The following is a 23,950-nucleotide window of genomic DNA, read 5'->3' as shown; positions in this document are numbered from 1 at the left end:
ATTGCAGTGCCCCCTAGAGGCCTAATTTATTCAAATTTGGCTCATACACCCACAGTCTCATGGCAACCAATGATCTCAGAATTGGTGGTGTTAGGAATTATTTTGACCAAGATGTGCAACTGTTTGCGTTTTATTAGCTAACTAGAAAATTTTACTCGTTAATATTTTGCCCGAACAAAATGTTTTGCTGAACTTTAGATCAGGTCCAAATAAGGACTCTACGTGCCAAGTTTCATGCCGATTAGACAAAACCCCAAAGATGAATTTGAAAAAGTAGGTTTTTGATATGTCATGACTTACAAAGAGCAATGTGCTGTGGGAGTGGGTGTGGCCTATGTCAGAAAATGCGACTCTATGTCGGGAACATGTGGATATGAATTTTATGATGTGAAATAAATTGTGGAAGTAAAAGGCCAATAAGTTTTTGCAATTATAGCGCCACCTAGTGGCGCAATTTTTGGTATGGGTGGTCTGTGTGGTCTTCTATATCTACCCTGTAAATTTCACTGCCCTCAACATAATAATTCAGCAGAAATAAATGTTTGTTTATTTATGTGTTATGATGTCATTAGTCAAGCCCACTTTGATCAATTGCGAAAAACTTCAAGATATGGCCTCAGGAGGGACCCAAGACCATACCCTCCAAATTTGGCAACAATTGGTCGTGCCATTTAAGAGATATAAGTATTCATTATTTGTAGCGCCCCCTAGTGGCCTACATCATTTAAATTTGGCGCGTACCCCTACAATCACATGCCAACTAAGGATCTCAGATTTGGTGTTGTTAGCATTTATTTTGAATCAAAAACATTTGATTGTGGGTTCAAACAATTCCAGACAATTTCTACATCGGTCTATTTTATTGCCAAAAGTATTACTACGATTCAACACAACGGTGCACAAAGTGAGCTCTTTTAGGGTGTATTCTGGGCTCATACTGCCAGCTCGATCCGTTCCAAGCTCACAGCAGGAATCCCCCACTCCCTGTCCCTTTTCTGGCACGGTAGAACGAACGTGACCACCAGCTCAACTCGGTTCCCACAGAAAAACACTTCATCAGGTTATTTTATGACGCGTATGGCATTACGTCACCTTTAATCGACTCTGGGTTTGTTGTTGACAGTACATGCGTAGGGTAACTATACATCAAGATTTACCCAGACTTTTCACAGCTGGATTATACGAACAGACTGGGTTTCCCAGGGCACCTGAACGCAACATAATAATTTAAATGACCGTAACTCTGCTCATATTTGCTCTATCAGAGAAATTCCACCAGTTTTTGAAAGATAAGAAATTGCTATTTACCGTCAGTATCGATAAATTACGGAAATTTTATTCACATGTAAAGGAAACATTAAAGATGCCGCTTTGTTTTGACGAAATTGACACAAGGAACAGAGAGAGAACCAAGTGAGTGAGAAAGAAAGAGAGAGATTAAAACAGACCAAATAACGGTAGATTGATTGAAAATGTAAGACTCTCTGACGATAAAAACCACCATGGATGGAGGCTCAAAGGGATTTGAAAACAAAGGAGGAAACTGAGCCTATAAAGGTAAGATCAGTTTAATTTCTGGATCAATAAATGTCGTTCTGCTTTTGTGAAGCTAGTCTTGGATTTACACTTACATTAATGTAAGTGTAAATAGATGCTTTTAATGTGTGAGATAGTTTAGGACAGAGTTTTTGTGTGTGTGTGTGTGAGAGAGAGTCCATCTGAGCATATTTATCTCCATCACTTTCAGTTTTTATTTTGATGAACATCCACTGTGATGACAATATCTAACTTCTTTTATTTCATCTACCAACGTCATCACATTTTGCGCGTGGGTCGAGTTGTGTGTGCGCATGCGCAGCCCACCGTGCCAGTCTGGCAAGCTATTTGGACCACCTCTTCCAGCAGCGGCCGTTACCCTACGCAGGTTCACACCTACGCAGGCCAGACAATGGCCCCCCATGGTTTCACACATGCACAGACCTGGTTAGGAACGGCCCTGGTTGCCAGTGTGAGCACACCCTTAAAGATCTGAAAGAGGCAGTTAGTCATAGATTATATTGTCTGGCTAAGTCTTGTCCAACATAAATTACCTTAATTACGCTTCAGTAAAATACAAAACAACCACTTGTTGAACATTCCAAACATGAGAAACCGCTTCAAAACAACCACTCTGCAATTTTCTCATTTTGAAACCAAGAAGTGTAAAACTATACTTTTAATAATGCTTTCAGAAAATATCTTTTTAGAACAATGAAGATTTTTAATTGATTAACTCTCACTCGTTTCTTTAACAGTCAACGGACGACCACAGGAAGGATGTGCAACTGTAAACTTTTGTGGCAAGGAGAGATATAACAGAACAGAAGCATTTACAGGTTTTGCTGGTAGCCTTCAATTTGCAGCAACATGTTCAGCGGCCACCTTCAGAATCTTTGAACCAACAACGGCTGGACCAACAACGGCTGGACCAACAACGGCTGGACCTAAGTGTGTTCCAACTGAAACCACTCCTGAACCAACAACCGCTGAATCAAAGTGTGTCCCAATTGAAACCACTCCTGAACCAACCCTGCCACCCTGTGGCAGAAAAGGATAACTACTCTCACTAAATGTTGATTAAAGTCTGGGTGTCTCTTTAGTGGATCCTACATCAAACATGCAGATCTTAAACTTATCAGACCACCACCTGGTGTGAGGTTAAATCACAGCTGCAGATAATCACAGCATTGGTAAATATCTTTGTTTCTGTCATTTGGCTAATCTCATAAACAAAGTAATGGTGGTTGGTGGTCGCATACATTTGTTAACCAACATATTTGATGTTTTGCTTTTTAGCAAAATAATTAGATGATGAATTAATGAAGATCAAACCTTCCTTCAAAGGAGCGTTGGTTACTTCTAACTTCTAAATTTGACTCTTTTAGTAAAGGTAGCAGGGCTGAGATTCAAATGCTTTCTTAAAATACTTTCTTCATGGGAACAATGAAAAGGGGTGAAATAAAACTATCAGCATACAATTTGTGTTGAACTGTTTGTTCAAACTGAGTGTTTGATTAATTCTGCTGTTTAAACTCTGTTATCAGTTCTTTCACTCTATAGAGGAGGCAGACTGAGATTAAACATCAAGGCTATTTAATGATTCTGACATTCTCACATTGAATGATACAGAATCTCAGTCTTTGATACCAAAACACAAGGTATGTTTGTTTCCGTATGTATAACACCAGCACTGCTATTTATTTATTCATTCATTCATGTATTATTTTTGTTATTATTTTCAAAATAATGTGATGAGGAAAAAACCCCAATTTACATGAAACAGTATTTAGGAGAAAAATGCATAAGAATACTTCACAATTTAATGTTGCCTGAGAAATGTATTGTGGTTGTTGGTATTTCAGTGGCTGACATGTTTATGAGTTTAAGTCCCTTTTCATCAGGGCCGGTGAACTCTACGATGTCAAACCTGGTCTAAAGAACAGGGGGAGGCATTAGCTCAGTGCTAACCTAGCATCTGAATACCAGAGAAATAGGTTGTGGCCATCACTGTTTACCCTTGTTGAGTAGAAACAGGTTAGAAATAAATAATATAGTAAATAAAGGGAGAATATGTTATGTAATTTAAACACATGTGGCACTGTCATAGCAGCTAAGGATGGATGGGAGCCGGTCTATAGCACGGTAAAAATGAGTTGCGAGATTGGTGAGAAGAGATCAACTTTTGGAGCTATTAATAGCAGAGCGGTAAAGAGTACTGATAAATCCTACTCAAGTAATAATAATATTAGATCAAATCTGTATAGAGCTCTTTTGGACACAAAAGACGCTTCACATGGGGAATAAGACAAAACAAAACAAAAACACAAAAAGGGGTTTATGGAAAAGCCAGTTTTAACAGGTGGGTTTTGAGTAATGATTTGAAGTTTGGTAGTGAGTACCAGTTTCTAATGGGTGGTGGGAGTGAGTTCCAAAGGGTAGGGGCAGCGATGGCGAAGGCTCGGTCCCCCGAGTGAGGCGGTTGGTGACGACTGAGCGAAGGTGGCGGTGAGGTAGGGCGGGGCCAGGTTATGGAGGGACTTGTAGGTGAGGAGGAGGAGCTTGTATTGAACAGGGAGCCAATGGAGCTGTTGGAGGATGGGAGTGATGTGTTCTCTGGACTGGGTGTGATTGAGGAGGCGGGCAGCAGAGTTCTGGATGTATTGCAGTTTTTGGAGGTGAGTGGTGGGAAGTACGGAGAGAAGGCTATTACAGTAGTCGAGTCTGGAAGTGATGAAGGCATTGATGACGATTTCAGCTGTTGACTGAGTAAGGAATGGGCAGAGGCGGGCAATGTCGCGGAGGTGGAAGAAGGATGTTTTAGTGATGTGGTTGATGTGTGTTCGGTATGAGAGAGTGAGGTCCATTACAATGCCGAGGTTGCGTACACGGAGGGGGGGTGACATTGTGACTGTCAATGAGGAGGTTAAAGTTCTGGACAGAGGAGAGGAGAGATTTGGGGCAAACAATGAGGAGTTCTGTTTTATTGCTGTTGAGTTTGAGAAAGTTTTCGGACTATAAGGCGCACCGGTTTGTTATTATTATTGTTAACTTTATTCAACTCATTAACAATAACTCTCTACATTGTTCAGGTTTAACACATAAAATACAGAACAATACACTCACTTTTTCAGTTCAGTATGTTGAAGCACAGTTGTTAATTTCATATATAAGGCGCACCTGATTATAAGGCGCACTGTCAATTTTTGAAAAAATTAAAGGATTTTAAGTGCGCCTTATAGTCCGAAAAATACGGTATTGTTCATCCAGGTTTTGACATTGGAGATGTGGTTAGTGATGGTGGAGACGATAACTGGGGTGATGTATTTGGTGGAGATGAAGTAGAAGAACTGTTACTTGATTGAAATTGTACTGAAGTACAAGTAAATCACACATAAAATACACAAGTACAAGTAAAATGTAGCTAAATTAAATAGTAACCAAAGTAAATGTTACTAGTTCCCCCCCCCCCCCACGTTTATTTTTGGCCAAAAATCTTGCCACAATTGGAACTTAATTTATTTTTCCACAAATACATCTGCAAAAAAAAAAAAAAAAAAAATCAAACATGCAAACACCAAAGGCATAAAAAAATGTGACCAAAAAAAAAAAAAAAAAAATCTATCGTAGGGGGGTCTTGGGGGGGGGTCCTCCCCCAGAGACATTTTTTTGATCTTAACACAAATTGGGCAATCTTCAACACTCTGAAGAGAACAATAAGGCAAAATACACTATTTTCTTAAAAAAACCCACATATATATATTCACACCACTCAAGTTGTGGTTTGTGAAAAACAATAAAAATATATATGAAGAATTGTGATGTTAAAGGTGCAGTCCACGACTTTTAGATCCCTCTCTCCCCCTCCCTCCCCACTGCTCTCTTGCCCTGCCTCCAAACTTTCCAAAGTCTCTCCCTCAGAGGAGCTAACATTAGTCTGACAGCAACATCACAGTAATATAACATGCTCTGTTAAAAGCATATTACTGCAGCGCTTCTCTCTCTCTATGTACAAACACCTCAGCAGCAGCACCAACAACACAATGTGACTTACAGCAGCCCACACAGAGGCTGCTGCGTGCACATGAACAACACATGCACTACAGAGTTCTTGTGTAACAATTAAAAATCGAACATAATGTAAATCAAGCAGCATTATCTACCTTTCAAGCGGAAAAGTCACCAATTCCATCTTCTACTCCTCCAGACCAAACACTGTAAAAAAGACGGCACTCTAGCTCCGAGAAAGGGGCGGAGCCTGTGAGCAACAGCTGTCAGAAAGCCCATCAAACACAATCCTGGCTCTGATTGGTTCTTTTTGCTCGGTCGCAGTGCATTCTGGCAATCTGCCAAAGGCTGCAAAAGCAGCAGGGGGCGGGGCTCAATGAGTCTTTTTTTCACACAAACTACTAGTTTGATGTAAAGCTGTCCTTACATTGTGACAGCTTCAGTAAATATGACAAAACGTTACTTTTATAAGAGTTGCAGACTGCACCTTTAAAGTAAAAGTACTTAACATTTGTACAGTTATTTGCTTTGTCACTTAACACCACTGCTGTTAGCTCGTGGTTTTATAGTCCTTTTAACAGTTTGCATCATTTGCCTTGTTTCTTTCCTTTTTTGGTCTGGATAAGCTTCTCTAGCTTTATTTGTTGGTCCATGAGCCATTTACCAGACACTCTTTCTTTCTCCACTGCACTGCACTTTCATCATCGGGTGAAATAACTGACAAACATTAACAGGACTTACATAAGGCACGATAAAATACATTTTATTTTTTTCCCAAATTCCATTTCATTTTTTCAAATTCTGTACCTTCCACTTCTCATCCACAACAACAAACACCTTGTTCCCACAGATCTTCTGTAGCACTGATGACATGTTGTTCATATGGAACATTGTGAGCAGGTGAAGCTGACGGAGGCTGCCCAGCCCCTCCCTCCCTGTTGTAGCTTCACAAACACTAAAGTTAAGCGGGAACTGCTCGGCTCTGTATTTTCGAGTGCGTGATGAGTTGCACAGTTTTTTTGGCAGTTTAGTCGGTGTTGCGAGTGGCCGATATGACATATGTTTAGCTCTGGAGCAGGAGGGGGAATGATTAAACAACCTCTTTATGATGACAGCGTTTCATTCACATTGTGTCACTTTCAGTGGATTCAATTTTTATTGGTGGATTAAATTATTCCTTAACATGAAAGATAAGGCCCTACATACCTGATAAACGTCTGCATGTTATCCCGATCAAGTGAAACTGGTTTAGTCCACTCCTGTGGCCTGTCCCAAGTAAGTAAGTAAATGTATTTATATAGCGCTTTTCACAGTAAAAAAATCACAAAGTGCTGTACAAACAAAGGTGAATTTAAAACAACAGGAGCAACATCATAGAAGAATAATAAAAGTAAAAATATAATTTTAACCAAAAGCTTTTCTGAAGAGCGCGTTCTTCAAATGCTTTTTAAAAGAGTCTACACAGTCAAGCTCACAGAGGGACTGGTGCAGGCTATTCCAAAGTCTTGACGCTACAGCCTAGAATGCCAGGTCATGTGACTGATGTGTGCGCCCTGAAGTGTAGGGACACAACAAGTCAGTGATATACTGAGGGGCCTGACCATGCATCGCACGAAAAGTCAGGACTAAAATTTTAAACTCAGTGCAAAATTTTACTGGAAGCCAATAAAGACTGGAAAGAATGGGGGTAATGTGGGCTGTTCTGGGTGCACCAATCAAAAGTCTAGCAGCAGCATTCGGTATGATCTGAAGTTTCTTCAGAGTCGACTTGTTAAAACAGGCGAAAACAGAATTACAATAGTCAATGCGTGACGAGATGAACGTGCGGAAATATTTCTAAGATGATAAAAACAGTTTTTGTTCAGGTGACGACAGTGACCCTCCAAAGACATTGTCTTATCAAACACAAAGGAGTTCTTTATCAGTGGGACCTTTTTTTATCAGGAGCGATGATCAGAGTTTCTTTTTTGTGAGAATTATATGCAGATACACATTCCAGGTATTTAGATAAGAAGTGAAACTCCGAGTCATTGAAGGAGCAATACAACTGAATATCATCTGCATAGAAATGATAAGACACATTTTTAAAACCACGGATCAACCGACCAAGAGGCATCAGGTACAATAAAAACAAAACAGGCCCCAGAACAGAGCCCTGGGCTGCCATGTTTATTACCAGATATCAGCATAATTTATTCATAGAATAAGATGGTGCTAAAAATATTTAATGTCAAAACGGATGTTATGTGCCCTTTAACTGTATTTAGAAACATTTAAACTAAGACTTAGGCATTTTACTGTGGCGTTATTAAAAAATGCCTTTTTTATTTTCTGTGTATTTTAACGACTATTTGACTTAAAACCTGTAACTATAAAGCTTTTCTAAAATAAGATTATCATTTTTTTGTTGAAATTATTATTTCAATTCAATGTTTTCTCGTGGATTAAATTGAAAAACATTCCTCTTGGTCTCGTTTACGTCATGGTTTTACTCGTCAGTTCATCGTAAACAGATTTTGCTTAAGTTTTTGTTAATGGTTCTTTAATTTATGTCCTTGTGATCAAATAAATAAAAGGCCGTCAACAAAATGTTACAGATTAAATTACTGGCATCTAAATCAGTGTTTATTCTATGTGAACTCTCTCACCTCGGAGGTCTCTGTTGAAGTCGTGCAGCCGTCGAACCTCCAGCTCCAACTTGTTTCTCATAGTTTTCTCCAGGGATTCTCTTTTAGAGGACGACTTTGCCAGGTTTTCATAGGCCTCAGACACCAGCTGGATCTCTGTTTCCAACTGTGCACACACATTAGAAAGAGGAGGAATAATCAAGCTTTATCTATTTAGTATTTTCCATACATTTGAAATAAAGTGCTTTTCATTAAAACAGAACGAAAAAATAAAAAATAAAATCACAAAAACATAGCCAAAAAAAAATGGGTTCTCCCAAAAAGAGAAACTATTATTTTCATTACGGGGTCTTATTTCACTGTGAGATTGTGTTGGTTCTCTGCATCCATGTATTGTTTCTTGTGCATACAGCTTTATTCCCACATCCAAGTAATGATCTTTATTAAGAAGGAACTGAATAGTTCTCTGTGAAACGTGCCAACAGACTCTAAGAGGATTTAATATAGGTTTGTACATGTAAACACTAAGGCTGCAATGATTGATGTATTCCAATTAGGGGTGTCCCGATCCAATATTACATATTGGTCTGATATCAGCCAGAAAACGAATATCGGATTTTAACGGACTGCATCTAAAATCTCAGATATAAGCGCTCCGATAACTTTTTGTCCCCGCCCTCAGTTGTTCCCACCATATACAGACAGTAAAAAAAATAACTGAAGTGAACTTGAATTGCTGACTATTGTTCTCTGTTTGAGTAACATCACTTGATCAAGCCTTTTCTAACATTCCACACTACAAAATAAGTAATAAAAGTATGAATGATTCGTGCTGATACAGTATCGAATCAACAAGGCTGCAATATCGGTATCGTATCTGAAGTGAAAAAGTTGTATCGGGACATCCCTAATTCCAATTATTACTTCATTTTAAAAAATGAAACCCATTTTGTCATTTTCGTTTCAGGAAATGAATACCGTATTCTCTGTTTGTTTTCCAAAAATTGGAGGCCCTAGTTTTGCTGGTGGCACGGTCACACGTGAACACATGAATAATGAGGGGAGCGATAAAGTACCCCGCCTCTCTTCTCTGAGAACACACATTCTGATATCACCATTGAATAAGTACACAACACAGCCTCTAGGGGCGCCCTGCGGGATACACTGTTCAAAAGCAGGGGTTTGACTTTCTATGAAAGTTTGCCATTTCAAAATAGTTTCTTCCCAGTACCAGTCCAGAGGGACCATTTCTGACACCATGTCATGAATGTGAGATTTATGGGTCCTTCGTTGTACCAATAGTTCAGGACAGAACAACAACATGTTGTCACACTGTTCTTTATACTTTGATAACTGCTATGCTTTGTAGTCTCATCAGTAAGCCTATACTGCCATCTAGGGTCAAACATAAATACAAGACTACTAAACAAAACACACCACCAATGATATATAGGAAGTGTCCTTTTAGGAACAATACAAGCAAGATTGTTCTAATGTTCAGGGGACAAAACATCAGAATCTGAGAGAACTTAAAGAGATCTGCTGGTTTTGCTTTTCCTTTCCTTGACTCACTGACAGGGTTTGAAAGTGAAGGTTCATCATCATCATCTAACAAACAAACATGATCAAAGTGAATTTAATGGCTGGTTTAGGTCTATCTGCAAGGTTCTTGAAGGAAAAAAAAAGAAACTGTAGGAAACTCAATTGGGAAACTGGTGATAACAATGTTGTGGTCATTGTAAACAAGTACTTGTTGCATTGTGTTGTCCGTAGTATTCATTTCACAGATGTGAAAGTAATGGATTACAACTATTCATGATACTGTAATGAGTTGCTTTTATAGGTACTTGCACTTGTACTCAAGTACATTTTAAAAAGTAATTGCTTACATTACTGCACCCAACCGTTACTGAGTAAACTAATACTAAATTATAATTTTCTGTTTTAAAATGATTAACAGACATTGTGAAACTACAAAAATAATGAAATGACCAGACAACAATCAAATGCATCACATCATAGTCGACCAATCAGATTAAATGAAATGCACCACACCAAAATAGCATTGAATGGAGTTTATTTTCTCAGTTTTAGAGTTCATTATTGTAGCTATACTTGGAGAATGAACATTTTTATATTTTGAATTGAATTTATTGGTGCTATTTTATTTTAAAATGAATTGTACATTTTGATAAAACTTTTATTTCATACAGATGCCTGCAGTTTCTACATGACATGTTTACTGTATTTAAGGGAACAGTACCAAGATTTATTACCAAAAAATAAACGAGGGGGGTAAAAGTAACTTTTACTTTGAGTACTACTTAATTGAGCTACTTTTAACTTGTACTTGTATTTTATGGATAACTTACTTTTACTTGAGTACAATTTCAATCAAACAACAGTACTTTTACTTGAGTAGAATATATTAGTACTCTTTATACCTCTGTTGTTTTATTATAAACTAGTACAGCGCCCGTCGGAAGTATGTATTCATATAGTGGGAGGAGCTTAAGTTGAGTTGTCAGTTATGGACAAATGAGTACGTGTTTGAAGATTGGATGTACAAAGAGGTGTACATACTCTGCGCCCACAAATAAACCCCTTTATTTACACTACAAAGTAAAATAGCATGTGCGATTCCCCTGGTTTAATTCTATGGGACATGCGCATGATGAATGTATTTGTTTTTTTTTTTTTTTTTAACTCATTTTTATATTTTTGTCGTTTTTTTCTGTAATGTATGTTTTGAGTCATTTTGTGTATTTTTGTGCATTTCTGTTGTCGTTTTGTGTACTTTTTGTATAAATATTGTTCTCTTTTTATTTCATTTTACTCATTTAGTATATTGTTATTATAAATACCTTATGTGTGGGGGGTGTGTGTGTGTGTCCTTGTAGAGGCGTCCCGTCCGCGTCCGATGTAACCCACCAAAACAAAATGAAAATGAACATAAATGTAATCAACAAATAACTGCAAAATTATGGATGCACACCCTCGGGTGTCAAAAAAGCGGTCACAAAAATTTCAGGTTGAGCAGACACTGCGTCAGGGAGATATGCGCTCCACACACACATAGACAGACCATCCTTGCTTTTATAGGTAGATGTTGACTTTATGCTGATTAGTACCTCAGTCTAAACATGTTGCTAAGTGCCCTTGTTTACACATGATTTTTAATAAAGATTAAACGTGGCTGAATGCGTTTCTGAAGTGATTTTACCTTTTGCAGTTTTGTGACTTTTTCTCTAAAAGTCTCCATCTCTTGCCTCAGTATGCGGTTCTCCTCCGTCAGAACGTCTGCCATCTGATGGGCTCTAGTGACCAACGCAAAGGACTCCCCCTGCATGTGTGAGTACGTGTTTGGGAGGGGGAAATGTCCTGGCTGGGGTTGCAGTGGGCCCTGGGGGGGTGTAGGAGGTCCTTGGAATACTTGTTGTTGTTGCTGTTGCTGTTGTTGTTGTTGTTGATGATAGGAATGATGATGTTGCTGGTGATGATGCACCCTGGGGTTGGTGCCGTAGTGGTCTGGAGGGAAACTGTGGACCCTTTGTGGTGTGTGTTGGAGGGGGCCTGGGGGAAATGGCTCCATCAGCTGGTGTTGGTGTGGACTCCGAGGGCCCGCCCCAGGGTAGGGGTCTCCATGGTTCTGTAGAGGCTGGTGAGGAAACGATGGATGGAATGAATGAGAAGCACTGAGCATGCTGCTGAGGGTGGAGGATTGAGCACGGGACAGGGAGCCCATGGAGGTGACGGAGGACGTGGGACTGTGTTGGTGGAGACTCCTCTGGGAGTGGACCAGACCCTCTTTACACGACCTGCAGAGACACATATCACACTATAACAGATAATACACAATGACACATATTGCACCATGATGATTCACTGAGCACATCTAGGAAACATTTCTCTCTTAAAACACTGAACTGAATAATTAAGTCTCTTTTTAGCAGATGTCGTGGATAGAGCTGGGCAATATATCGAGATTTCCATTTTGTAAATCTCTCTAATAAATCAAGGAAGTTCTGCGCGTGTGTGTGTTTGTGGAGTGAATTTCTCCCCGACAGTGTCTGTTCGACCTGACCTTATTTAGTGTTGCAAAACGTTTATCTTAATTTTATTTAGCTCCGACAGCACGTCTATCTATAAATACAAGGATGGTCTGTGTATGTGTGCGCGTGTGCGTGTGGAGCGAATATCTCATCGCCATGGCGCCTGTTCCACCTGAAACTTTGTCAACAGCTTCCAAATACCCCGAGTGTGTGCATGTTATTTTGGAGTAATTTGGTCATTTTCAAATGTTTAATTTTAATTTTATTTCACTTCTGGACGGCACGGCAAGTGAAACCTATTCAGCTTTGGACCTCAGAGTGTGAGGGGGCGCTAGCGCACTATCTATATCTATTTCACCACACAGCTCACTTCCGGTGTGTGCCAAAGCTGCTATGGACTTTTCTTTTGAGGAAAAATACTTTTTAAATGTTCCTTATTTGGTGATGTTTCAAAACATTTATCTTCATGTTAGTTTGACCGTACGCTATTTAGACCCGGAAGTCATTGACGGCCAATGGCTGCTGTGTTCTCCGCAGCGTGTGTGAGAGACACGCGAGTCTTAAATGTCAGATTTACTGAAAGGAGGTTGATTCATTTTTGGTTGGATTTTCAGTATCTACTGTAGATGTAATAATTTAACAGTAAAAAATGCATTGCTCCCATTTTCCATTTTTATTTATTTTGGTGCTTATTTGGTGAATCCTATTATGAGAAAAATATGTTTTGTGATGTTTTATGGAAGAGTCTTGATTGTGGTGCTGCCTTGTTATGTCATTGGTAAGTTTTACGACTGTCAGTTGCTGTTAGTGATGTCCCGATACAACTTTTTCACTTCCGATACGATACTGATATTGCAGCCTTGAGTAATGGCTGATACCAGCACGAATCATATATACTTTTATTACTTATTTTGTAGTGTGGAATGTTAGAAAAGGATTTATCAAGTGATGTTACGCAGAGAACAATAGTCAGCAACAGTAGGGATGAGAAAAACTGACCCATTATTATTAACCAATTGGTTACATACATTTTAACCTTCAACATAATATCTACAGTATTCACCAATTGAATAAATATAATATAATATATATTGAAGATTTTAGATGCAGTCGTTTTCTGTCTGATATTGGACCAATATCCAATATCAATATTGGATCGGAACACCCCTTGTTTCTGTGTGTAATGTTTTGAATTTATCAGGTTTGTCTCTGAAAAAAAAAAAAGAAACTAAAAAGTAACTCCCACCTATGACAATATACCTAGAGCAAATCTTTACCAAAAATACAAGTAAATGACACGTGATGCACCAAGTCATTTTCTCACTCTACACTACATAATCCTGTTCTTTTAGTCTATCTACTTCTGTGAACATAAATGCAGACTCTAAAAACTGTGTTGTGCCGATGCTCTACGGAACTTTAATATTGTTTCTCTTTCTCCAGCACGGGCTGACAGTATTACTGTATGTGTTAAGTTGTATTTTTATTGTTATTTCTAATATTAGGCAATTAGGAACGTTGCTGGAAGTCTTCTTTCAGGAATCTTTAACAATTTGTGACAAATCTTAAGCAAGTAATTCTTCTCAGAGTTAAAAAAATAAAATAAAATAAAAAATCAGTTGTGAGGTTTTAAAGAGCAGTTACCGTAGTTACAGAACATACTAATGTCAACAGACTTGAAACAGAACAAAACATCCTCGTCTTTATCCATGAAAGTTGTCACTTCAGAGCCAGGCGGATCATGTCTGGGCTTGTCCCTTCTTAATGATTACAATTCTTAGGTATTTTTTTTCCGTTTGAATCTCCCTTTGAGGTAAATAAGCCTGGAGTGAAACAGGACGAACAGGATCCTTTTCTGTCGTCGCAGAAAAGACTTTGGAGAAAGGAAAGCAAAGGTGAAAATGGATATTTAAAAAAACAGTAAACAATTGAACACTGGATTAAATAATAATTCCAGAACCCCCTCATTCCATGTGTTCAGATGTTTGTGAAGTGTGGGACCTTTGGGTCAGGGTCAAGGTTATTATAGAAAACAAAACTGGAACTAAAAATAAATAAACTGAAAAAGAGTTTTTAAACTCTATTGTGTTGACAAAAGAAACTTAAATTATAGTAATAACATCCTTGGTGTTTGTCCTTTACGTGTCACAAAATACGATATACATTGCGATATATCACAATATCAATAATTACAACTTCCACCTTTACAAGTACAAAACGGTAGGAAATTCAAATTATTTAATTTCTTTTTTAACTTGCGAGAACAAGTAAATGGAAAACTCATTGTAATTCAAGTACAAATATAAAAAACACGTGGTATGTTTATCAAAGTGTCAAAACATTTTATTTAAAAAAAGTTAAACTTTTGCTTCGACAACAGATTCTGATAAGTTCTTAAATTCTTAATAAAAGTAATCACATCCATCTATAAAAGTCTTCAGTATGTTTTATGAAAATAAAGTGTAATCAACTTCCAGCTAAGGTAGTTTAACAAGGTCTGATGGTGCGTTCACTGACAGCTAGTGACCGGGAGTTTACGAGCTATGTATAAAATAGCGCAATTAAAGTTTTTGTTGTTCAAAAACAAAATTACAAAAATTCGATTTGAACATTGTTTTGTATCGATACGTTAATCTCTCGTTGAAATATTGCCATATGTACCAAATACATTTTTTGAAGCCATTACTATATATATGTATATATATATAGCTAAATAACCTCAGACAAAGATTGTTCTGGATTAGAAAATCGTGCTTCAAAATATTATTAATCTAATTTAGTAATGAAGAATAACTTCAGCAGTAATCATACACAATATTCATTTTATTGCCTTTTTAAAAATAGGATTACTTTACAGTCTCCCTTTTAGAAATCATGTGATTGATGATGTCACACGGCTCCACTGCCTGTAAACATCCCATTGTTTTCTATTGGAGTAAAACTTTTAGCAGCTTTTTACACCACTGAGTAGCTTTTTACATCAATGAGTAGTAGGGATGCACCGAAGCCGAATAAAATATAAATGCTTGGCCGGATACCAAATATCAAATGCGGTTGTTAAATTTTTCACTATTTTTTTTAAATAGTGCATAAATAGCCAGAAATAAATTTTTAGACATTTTTTTTTTAAAGAAAGTAAATGTTTATTGAATATTATGACATTTTTTAAAATATTCCAGTAGCCTTTGCTTTTTATCAAAAGCACAACAAAGTTTTTCATTTATATCAGCCCTTCAAATAAAACAAAACATGCATTCCAAAAAAAAACAAACTAAAGTGCATTAAAGGGGAGGTATGATGAAGAAAATCACTTTCTAATGGTTTCGCTTCAGGGATATACATTCATTTAGCCTCATTCAGAGGGACAAAGTTGAAAAAGTTATTTTTCCTCCCTCCTTTGTTATTCTACATTTTGTAAAAAGTCAGCTCCAGATGGGCGAGTTGGATTTTGCCCACTATTTAACAGCTAAAACAAATACTGCGGTTTAACATTGAATATATATTATACTTTATTGCCAGATATGTAAATGCTAACTGCACGCCCAAACTGCACTACTTTTTCTGCTGCCGATCGTGTTGGGAGTCACTGCTTGGAGCCACGGACCCATTGTTTACACACATCAGCTGTTAGCACTCCATGCTAATGCTACACCAGTTTATGCAGTGAGACCCGGTGTAGTGTAAGGAGGAAACGATGGGGATGTTTACAGATTCGTGGCTCACAGTGCAAACAACGGACTCGGATGTGGAATTGGACAATTTATGCAGTGACTGATGACGGAGAGCTGTAAGGAGAGAGTCTAGCTGTTTTTGTGTGTGAAAAGGAGGAGCTGTTGCTCCTGCACCAACGTGCACACACTTTTCCGACTCAAAATCACTGCACGTTGTTTGATTGCGTCATACGCAACTATTTGACCTTGCTATTAACTCACAAAACCGAAGGCCGAAATGCTTTTTTTTCGCAATTTTCGGCCGAATATATTTGGTGCATCCCTACTGAGTAGCTTTTTACATCAACGAGTAGCTTTTTACATCAACGAGTAGCTTTTTACATCAACGAGTAGCTTCTTAGATCTTTTATCAGCTTTTTTGGTCAAAATGACAACTTGTGCTGCTTTTGGTTTCTCTAAAAAAAACAGGAAATGTTAAATATGTCGATGTAAGCCTTTTCTCTTTATAGAAAGAGGATAAAACTTTTCAGTTGTGAGTGAAAAAAAATCTGTTACTGCAGGGGGCAACAGCTCTAACTCTGAGGATTGGTAGTAGACAGTGAAGAGTAAATCACAGACAGTTGAAGACACAAACTCAGATGACAGAAAGACTCCCACAGTGGAGGATACCTTCAAGGCCTCCATCTGTGGACTATTGTATTTGATTTGTAGGAAAATGTTCATCAGTCTTTTGAAAACATTTTTTAAAATTGCATATTTTCTTTTCTATATGTTCTGACCATTTTGAGTATTCCACCTGATAAATACCCATTTTATAAGAACTAAAACTAATGGAAGAATCCAAAACTATTGTAACCTTGGTCAGAGTGACTTTAAAGCCCAGTGCACACAGCAGTAAACTTGATCACACTTACTGTCGTAACTTCAACATGTTTTGGTTTCTGTTATCAGTAACTGTAACCTCTTAAATCTGACAGTCATAGTGAACCCTGAGCACATCTGTGTGTGTGTGTGTCTGCAACATTAAAACTGTTTGTGTGTCTGACCAACAACTCCTTGATACAGTTCTTACTTCACTCTTAATTAATAAGCAGAAATCAGAAAGAATGTACTGAATTATTAGCTCAGGATGAGGGGAATGTTTTGAAATGGATCGATTCCCATCACAAAATCTGCAAGTCAATCTGTACAATACTAACATTAATCAGTCAGAAGAATGTCAACAAAGACATGGTGAAAAAAATTTGTTCCCTGTGCAGCTTGAATTGTATGACAGTTTGTTTATGTAGTTTTAGTATAGATATACTTTTCAAAAATTGGTACTATAACTGTAATACAATCTTTTTATTACCATCGAGTCATTCCATGTCATTTCAACAAATGGTCCACACACGTCCACACACTTAGCTCTAAAAAAAACATTTTTACCAGTTGTTTCGTGATTATTCAATAGTCACACTATACATTTTTAATTTAAGCAGATTAATACTTTTTGAGATATGGACAATTTAGTGAGGGGTGTATATGTCGATTTTCCCACATCCTTCTTCCATTTTTATCTTCCAATATGTCAGGAACTCCATCACATAGGAAAGGTAAATGTGGTATAGTAATACAGCTCCACCTACTCTCAGAATATAGAAAAACATCTGCTAAACATCTTATTTGGTGGACATAACAGCTTCTCAAAAAAAATAAAAAAAAGTTTGTGTGAGTTTGGGTCTGGAACATGTAATTGACCTCTATTACATTTTTCAATAACAATTACGTCTTTAATTATCCATGCTCAAATACATCTCAATTATGAACACAGTGACCAGAATTTAAATTATAATTATTTTTTTCCAGAAAGTCAATTACAATAACGTTCTCAATTACTAAAGTTCAATTACAATTAATCACAGTTATTTATCTTATTTATTTCTTATTACATTACTTATTCCTTATATATATATATATATATATATATATATATATATATATATATATATATACCTATTTATTTACTTATTTATAATATGTTTATCCTTGAATTCACCACTAAATGTTTAGGAGGTGTAACATTTGGACATTTTGTTTCTACATGCACAGAACTCATACTTGGAAAGGAGGTGCCTTAAATCAGCTGTAAAATACACTAAACATATTATCTATAATCTAATTTGTTTCTCATCTCTTGGTTACCTTCTTAGGCTTCCTAATCAATAAAAATATTGGTATTAATATTGGTAGTTTTTTTGTGGGCGTCTGAGCCTTTTGTCTGTCATTGTACCGCTAGATTTCTGTTTGTTTTTAAATGGTAAAATGATCCTAAAGAGAAGTGACAGGTCGTGGGAAAAGTTGATATGAAACATATTTTAATAATTGTGAAAGACGTATGTGTCAGACATGGTTTACCGAGGTTTGAGTTTAATTAAATTTTAAATGACAGTTTTTATACAATTTATCTCAATTGCAATTACAAAGTCAATTATCTGAACTCAATTACAATTCAATTACAACAGCATTAGCAATAATGATTACGATTCCAATTATACTTGAGCCCAACCCAGCCTACAGCTGCATTAATCCTATGGGTTAAGTTTAGTTTGTCACTAAAGTTCATATGTGAGTGAATGGAGGTGAGTAAATACTGTTGGTGATACAGTGTGTGTGAAACTGAAGTCGTGTGTGATCCTTACCTGAACGAGCCGTACTCAGGGGGGGGCTGGTAGCGGACATGAGGAACCTCCCGTGATTGTTCCCGCCCCCTCTGTTCCTGGTAATAATGACCAACGTGTTCCTGCTGCTTTGGAGGGGAACCCATTCCTTTAAACGGGTAGTCGGGAGGTGGCCCACGATGTTGAGACTTGAAGTAGTCCCCTGGTGGCCCTGGAGGGGGCAGGTGGGGGGACAGTGGGGCACTGGTGACGGGGGCGTGGGCCTTCACACCACTGGTAGCTAAGGACAGCTGCATGAGTCTCTCACTCAGAGAACGAACGTGTCCCTGTTTTAGATCCTTCAGCCCGTCGTCCTGGTGAACCTTCCCCCCTCCGCTCACCCTCTGCACGTTGGGACGACCCTCGGTACGCACCTTAGCGTTAGTGACCCCTGTGACGTAGAAGGCGGCGCCCACCTGGGGGGGCAGAGAAGGATGCTGGGACAGCGTGTTCTGCTGCTGTGGTTGAGGAGGGGGGGCGTGGCCACGGAAGTACTGGGACTGGACTTTGGCCTCTTCATACGTGGGGAGGTCCTCAGGGTTGGGGCACTGCCCTTGGCCGCTCCCAGCACCCCCAATGCTAGCCCCGCCTCCTGCCCCTCCATGGCTCCCACCTCCACCTGCGGCCCTAGTGCCTCCCAGGTTCTCCAGGCCATTGTCAGTCTGCAGCTCCTGGCCCTGGGGCTCCTGGCGAGCAATGTGGGGGGTCATAGAGTGATCATCAGAGTACGGCCCCCCTCCTCCTGATCCTCCGCCTCCTCCACCTGCCTGCTGCTGATAGAAAGAAGATTCTAAATAACATTTATCCATCAAACTTCATTAATATTTAGATTTGCACCCTATTTTTTCTTTAAATGCATATTTTGTGTTCCCCTTCAGTCGATTCACTCGGTACAACACATATAGTATGGGATATCACGCCCCCGCGTGGCCCACTGAAGAAAACCTCTAATCACGCCTTTAAGGCAGATGATCTGTGATGATGCAAGTGAGGCTCCGCCTGCCTCATAAATACACTGTCATCACAGTCATCCTTCAGTTCTTACGCTCTTCACCTTGCTAAGAACACCTCTACCGAGTGGAGCTAACAAGCTGCTGCTAGTTAGCCTTGGCTACTGCCTACTTAGAATTAGTTTAACTGCCCCTGTTGGTGTTAGCAGCTGCTGCTGTCCGCGAAGCACTAATTCTATTAACAAGCTTCAGTGTTTCAAAATGAGCATGAAGGCTAAAGCAAAGAAGTCGTCTTCTGTTCGCCCCTGTCCTTAGGGGTGCGGTTTCTCCTTGTACGATAAGGACGAGCACGAAGCATGCACCGTCTGCCTGGGGATCTCCACGCCAGGAGAGCGTTGACACTTCCCGAGTCCTGTGCGTTTTGTCGCCAGCTTCAGCATTCAACCCTGGAAAGGCGTGACTTTCGTGGAGAAGGTTCTGGGGAAAGCTGCAGTCGCACGGCACAACCCTCTTCTATCCGAGTCTAGGGACCCGGCTTCGTCCGTGTCTGATGATGTAATTATTCCGAAGAAAGGGGGGGGACTCAGTCCTTTATTAGACCTGCGAGTGTTGAACAGGTATCTGCGGACGTATAGGTTCAAGATGCTAACACTCAGACAGCTACTGAGCGCTTATTTTCATGTGGCAATACACCCGGATCACAGGCAGTTTCTAAGGTTCGCATTCGAAGGTGTAGCCTACGAATACCTTGTGCTTCCGTTCGGTTTGTCGCTCGCCCCTCGCACCTTTACCAAATGTGTCGAGGCGGCGCTAGCTCCTATTCGGGAGAAAAGAGTGTGCGTGTCTTAGCCTATCTGGACGACTGAGCTCTGATAGCGGGTTCGAGAGAGCAGTCAGCAGCAGATCTGTCTCTTGTTCTGTCCCATATCCAAGCTCTGGGCTTTTTAGTGAACATGAAAAAGAGCTCGCTGACCCCGAGTCAGCAGTTTTCTTTCCTCGGTCTGGAAATATGCTCTTTAACCGGCCGAGCGCGTCTGTCGGAGGGCAGGGTGGCCGCGTTTCACCGCTGCCTCGCTCATTTTCAATTGGGACGCAAACTGCGTTACCAATTGGTCTTGCAGCTGTAGGGCATGATGGCGTCTATGATTTCTGTAGTGCTGCTCGGACTGTTAAAGATGCGCGCTTTTCAGTGCTGGTCTCGCTCACACCGGCTGTGTCCACAGCGTCACCTCCGGCGGATGTTGATATTAACTCCGTCTTGTATGATGGCTCTCCACCCTTGGAGGGATCCCCGGTAGGGAGGGTGTGCTTTCGCAAAGTGGTGACCACAGATGCCTCCCTGATGGGATGGGGGGCTCTGTGCAAAGGAGCAGCAGTGAGAGGACTCTGGACCTCAGTACAGAGCAGGCTTCATAGAGAGGTGGCTCATCCACGTCCGGAACTGTGGCAGCTACATGCCTACCTGTTGAAAGGTCAAATTTAATGGCTCAGGGTCTGCCCCCAAGTGTGGTGGCAACGATCCAGAGTGCTAGGGCATCATTCACTCGTGGCTTATAAATGGCGAGCATTCGAGCAATGGTGTCAGGACCGAGATGTACTCTCATTTCAGTGTTCAATTGTGGAGGTTTTGACTTTTCTTCAGGAATTGTTGCATAAATGTCCTTTTCCACTATTAAGGTTTATTTGGTGGCTATATCTGCCTGCCATGTTGGTTTCAAGGGAGTGACGCCGGGTTAGGTTTAAACAGGGCATATGTGCCTAAGGTCATCCCTTCAGCTCATAGCTCCATGATTTTTGAGCCGAGTTTTTGCCCTCCTCCTTTTGCATCTGAGGAGCAAGGGAGGTTACATTCCTTGTGTCCTGTACGTGCTCTACGTGATACATAAACTGCACTAGGAGTGTGCGTTTATGTGACCAGCTGTTTGTGTTTTGCTAATCCAGCTAGGGGTAAAGCTCTGTCTAAACAGCGGCTTTCTCACTGGATTGTGGAGGCTATCTCCCTGGCCTACAACAGCAGGGGTCTTCAGTTACCTCAGGGTCGTATGTACATCGTGGGCTTTGTTTAGGAGGTATCTTTAAGTGACATCTGTCGTGCTGCCAGTTGGTCATCACCACACACTTTTGTTCGGTTTTACCGTCCGGATGTAACGGCCCCTTCGGTGGCCCATTCGGTTCTTTCCACTGGGTCTAGCATGCACTAGAGGTGCTGGAGGTTGGTTTCGGGTTCATAGCTGCTCTGCGGGGCATGTATACATATCCCATACTATATGTGTTGTACCGAGTGAATCGAGTGAAAGGGAACTAAATGTTATGTCTATAACTTCTGTTCCCTGAAGGAGAGGAACGAGGTACAACACTTCTTTGCCCCGCTACACAGCTGGGCTCGGTGAAGAGCGGCTACTGAACTGAAGGATGACTGTGATGACAGCGTATTTATGAGGCAGGTGGAGCCTCACTTGCGTCATCACAGATCATCTGCCTTAAAGGCGTGATTAGAGGTTTTCTTCAGTGGGCCACGCGGGGGCGTGATATCCCATACTATATGTGTTGTACCTCGTTCCTCTCCTTCAGGGAACAGAAGTTATAGACATGACATTTCGTTTTGTCATTTAAAAAAATTGTGTTTTTAAGACAGAAATGGCATGAAAATATAAAAACACACAGAAATATAATAAAAACTTTATATCTATGGTTAAGTCTGGAGTTGTTGAAAAGAACTGATGAGAAAAAAGTGGGAAAAATAATTGTATGTGGACAATTGATTTTTGGTTATTTCAAATTATTCCATTTGGCATCTTCCAAAAGAATAAAAAACAAATTTTTTATCAACAACGTAATTAAAATAACAAAATAGTATATACACAAATGCAGATATGCTAATAGCCCCCCATCATGGTCTGCTTTAAAAGTGGAGATTTAATTGGTTTATTGATTCCTGAGGAAGTTGTTGCATGTAATCTTGTTTGTTAATAAAACTATATATACATATATATATATATATATATATATATATATATATATATATAAAAACCTGCCTGCTGTTGCTGCTGCTGCTGTTGCTGCAGCACATAGTTCCGGTTCATCTGCTCCTGCAGGAGGCGCTGCAGCACAGTGTTGACTCCGCCTCCGACGCTGTTGCTGCTGTTGGACGGCTCTTCGTTGGCGGCTCTCATCTCGAACTCTCGCTGGCCACGCCCCTCATGGAAAGACAAGCTCCGCCCACGATCAATACCCCCTGTGACAAAAGGGAAGAAGAATTAGAGCAGGTTGGACTTGCTCTGATTCTGTAATAAATATATTTTTGTCAGGAGGAGCAAGGCAGTCACAAGCAGAAAAACACCATAAACACCCTCAGCACAGCCCTGCAAACAAGATTAGAACCACCTCCATGCAGGCACACACCCAAATCATATGCCCCATAATTATAGGCTTTATAATATATAAATATTAATGGTTCAAACATATCAGAAGAAAGGCATTATTTTATTTTTCTGCATTAAAAGACAATGAAAGGTCTCAGGATATCCTGAAAAACTATTCCAAACTCTAAAACAACTGCTCCATTTAGTAGCTTTTTAAACCATTAAGCCGCTTTTTAAATCATTTCTTAGCTTTTTTGGTCAAAATGACAACTTGTGCTTCTTTTGGTTGCCATTAAAAAAAATAAGAAAAGTTAAAGATGTCGATGTAAACCTCTTGTTTACCAAAAGAGGATAAGGCCAAAAAATAAATCTGACCGCAGGGGGCGACAGCTCCAACTCTGCGGTTTGGTAGTGGACAATGAGGCAGAGAAGAAGAGCTCTCCTAAGGAACCTTGTTAAGACACAAATCCTGAGGATTGAAGTCCTAAACTCGCTAACTTCAGCCACCAGAGCGTCAGCCACGCACTGTTTAAGGGAGAGTAAAGGTCCCTTAGGAGAGCACTTTACCACAGGCCGACCTACCCTTTTTACAAAATTTCATTTTCAATTACCCAGATCAAATACACTTAAAAACTGAGTTGGACTGAAAAGAATTAATATGCATTTTTAAAAAGAAAATACCTTAAAGAAGAACACTTTGAAAATAAACTACCAGTGAAAATGTTTAATTACAGTAGAACCAATGATCAGCAGTTTGCTTACAGCAGCATCTCAGATCATCTCACATGTTAAATTCCCAGGAGCTCCAAACACAGCTGCTCACTACATCACAGAGCCAGGTTAAAGAGTTGAATCAACACTCACTAATGAATGCTGCCGTTAATAACTGCAGGAACATAAGGTCCGGAAAACTCATAAAAAGAGAATTAAATACAGGACAGCACTCAGGACATAAACAATCTGATTAATGGAATTGCAAATACGATGTTATTCCTAAGAAGAGACCAACGACCTTACGGTGGATGAAGGATTTGGATGAACCATT

General features: G+C 39.6%; 1 protein-coding gene across 3 annotated transcripts in view; it reads right to left on the bottom strand.

Annotated features, from left to right (window-relative positions):
* The window catches only part of amot (angiomotin), a 56,974-nt gene that overhangs the window by 18,146 nt on the left and 14,878 nt on the right, over positions 1–23,950 (bottom strand). For all 3 annotated transcript variants that reach the window (XM_028467100.1, XM_028467101.1, XM_028467099.1), the window contains 4 exons: positions 22,579–22,778; positions 18,576–19,363; positions 11,395–11,989; positions 8,193–8,337 (listed from right to left, as the gene is read on the bottom strand). In XM_028467100.1, coding sequence (XP_028322901.1) covers positions 8,193–8,337; positions 11,395–11,989; positions 18,576–19,363; positions 22,579–22,778 — 1,728 coding nt within the window. The remainder of the gene's footprint in view (positions 1–8,192; positions 8,338–11,394; positions 11,990–18,575; positions 19,364–22,578; positions 22,779–23,950) is intronic.

The sequence above is a fragment of the Gouania willdenowi genome, chromosome 14 (assembly GCF_900634775.1).
Source record: "Gouania willdenowi chromosome 14, fGouWil2.1, whole genome shotgun sequence".
Classification (NCBI taxonomy): Eukaryota; Metazoa; Chordata; class Actinopteri; order Blenniiformes; family Gobiesocidae; genus Gouania; species Gouania willdenowi.
The sequence above is the reverse complement of the archived record's forward strand: the minus strand, read 5'-3'. Positions and strand labels throughout refer to the sequence as shown.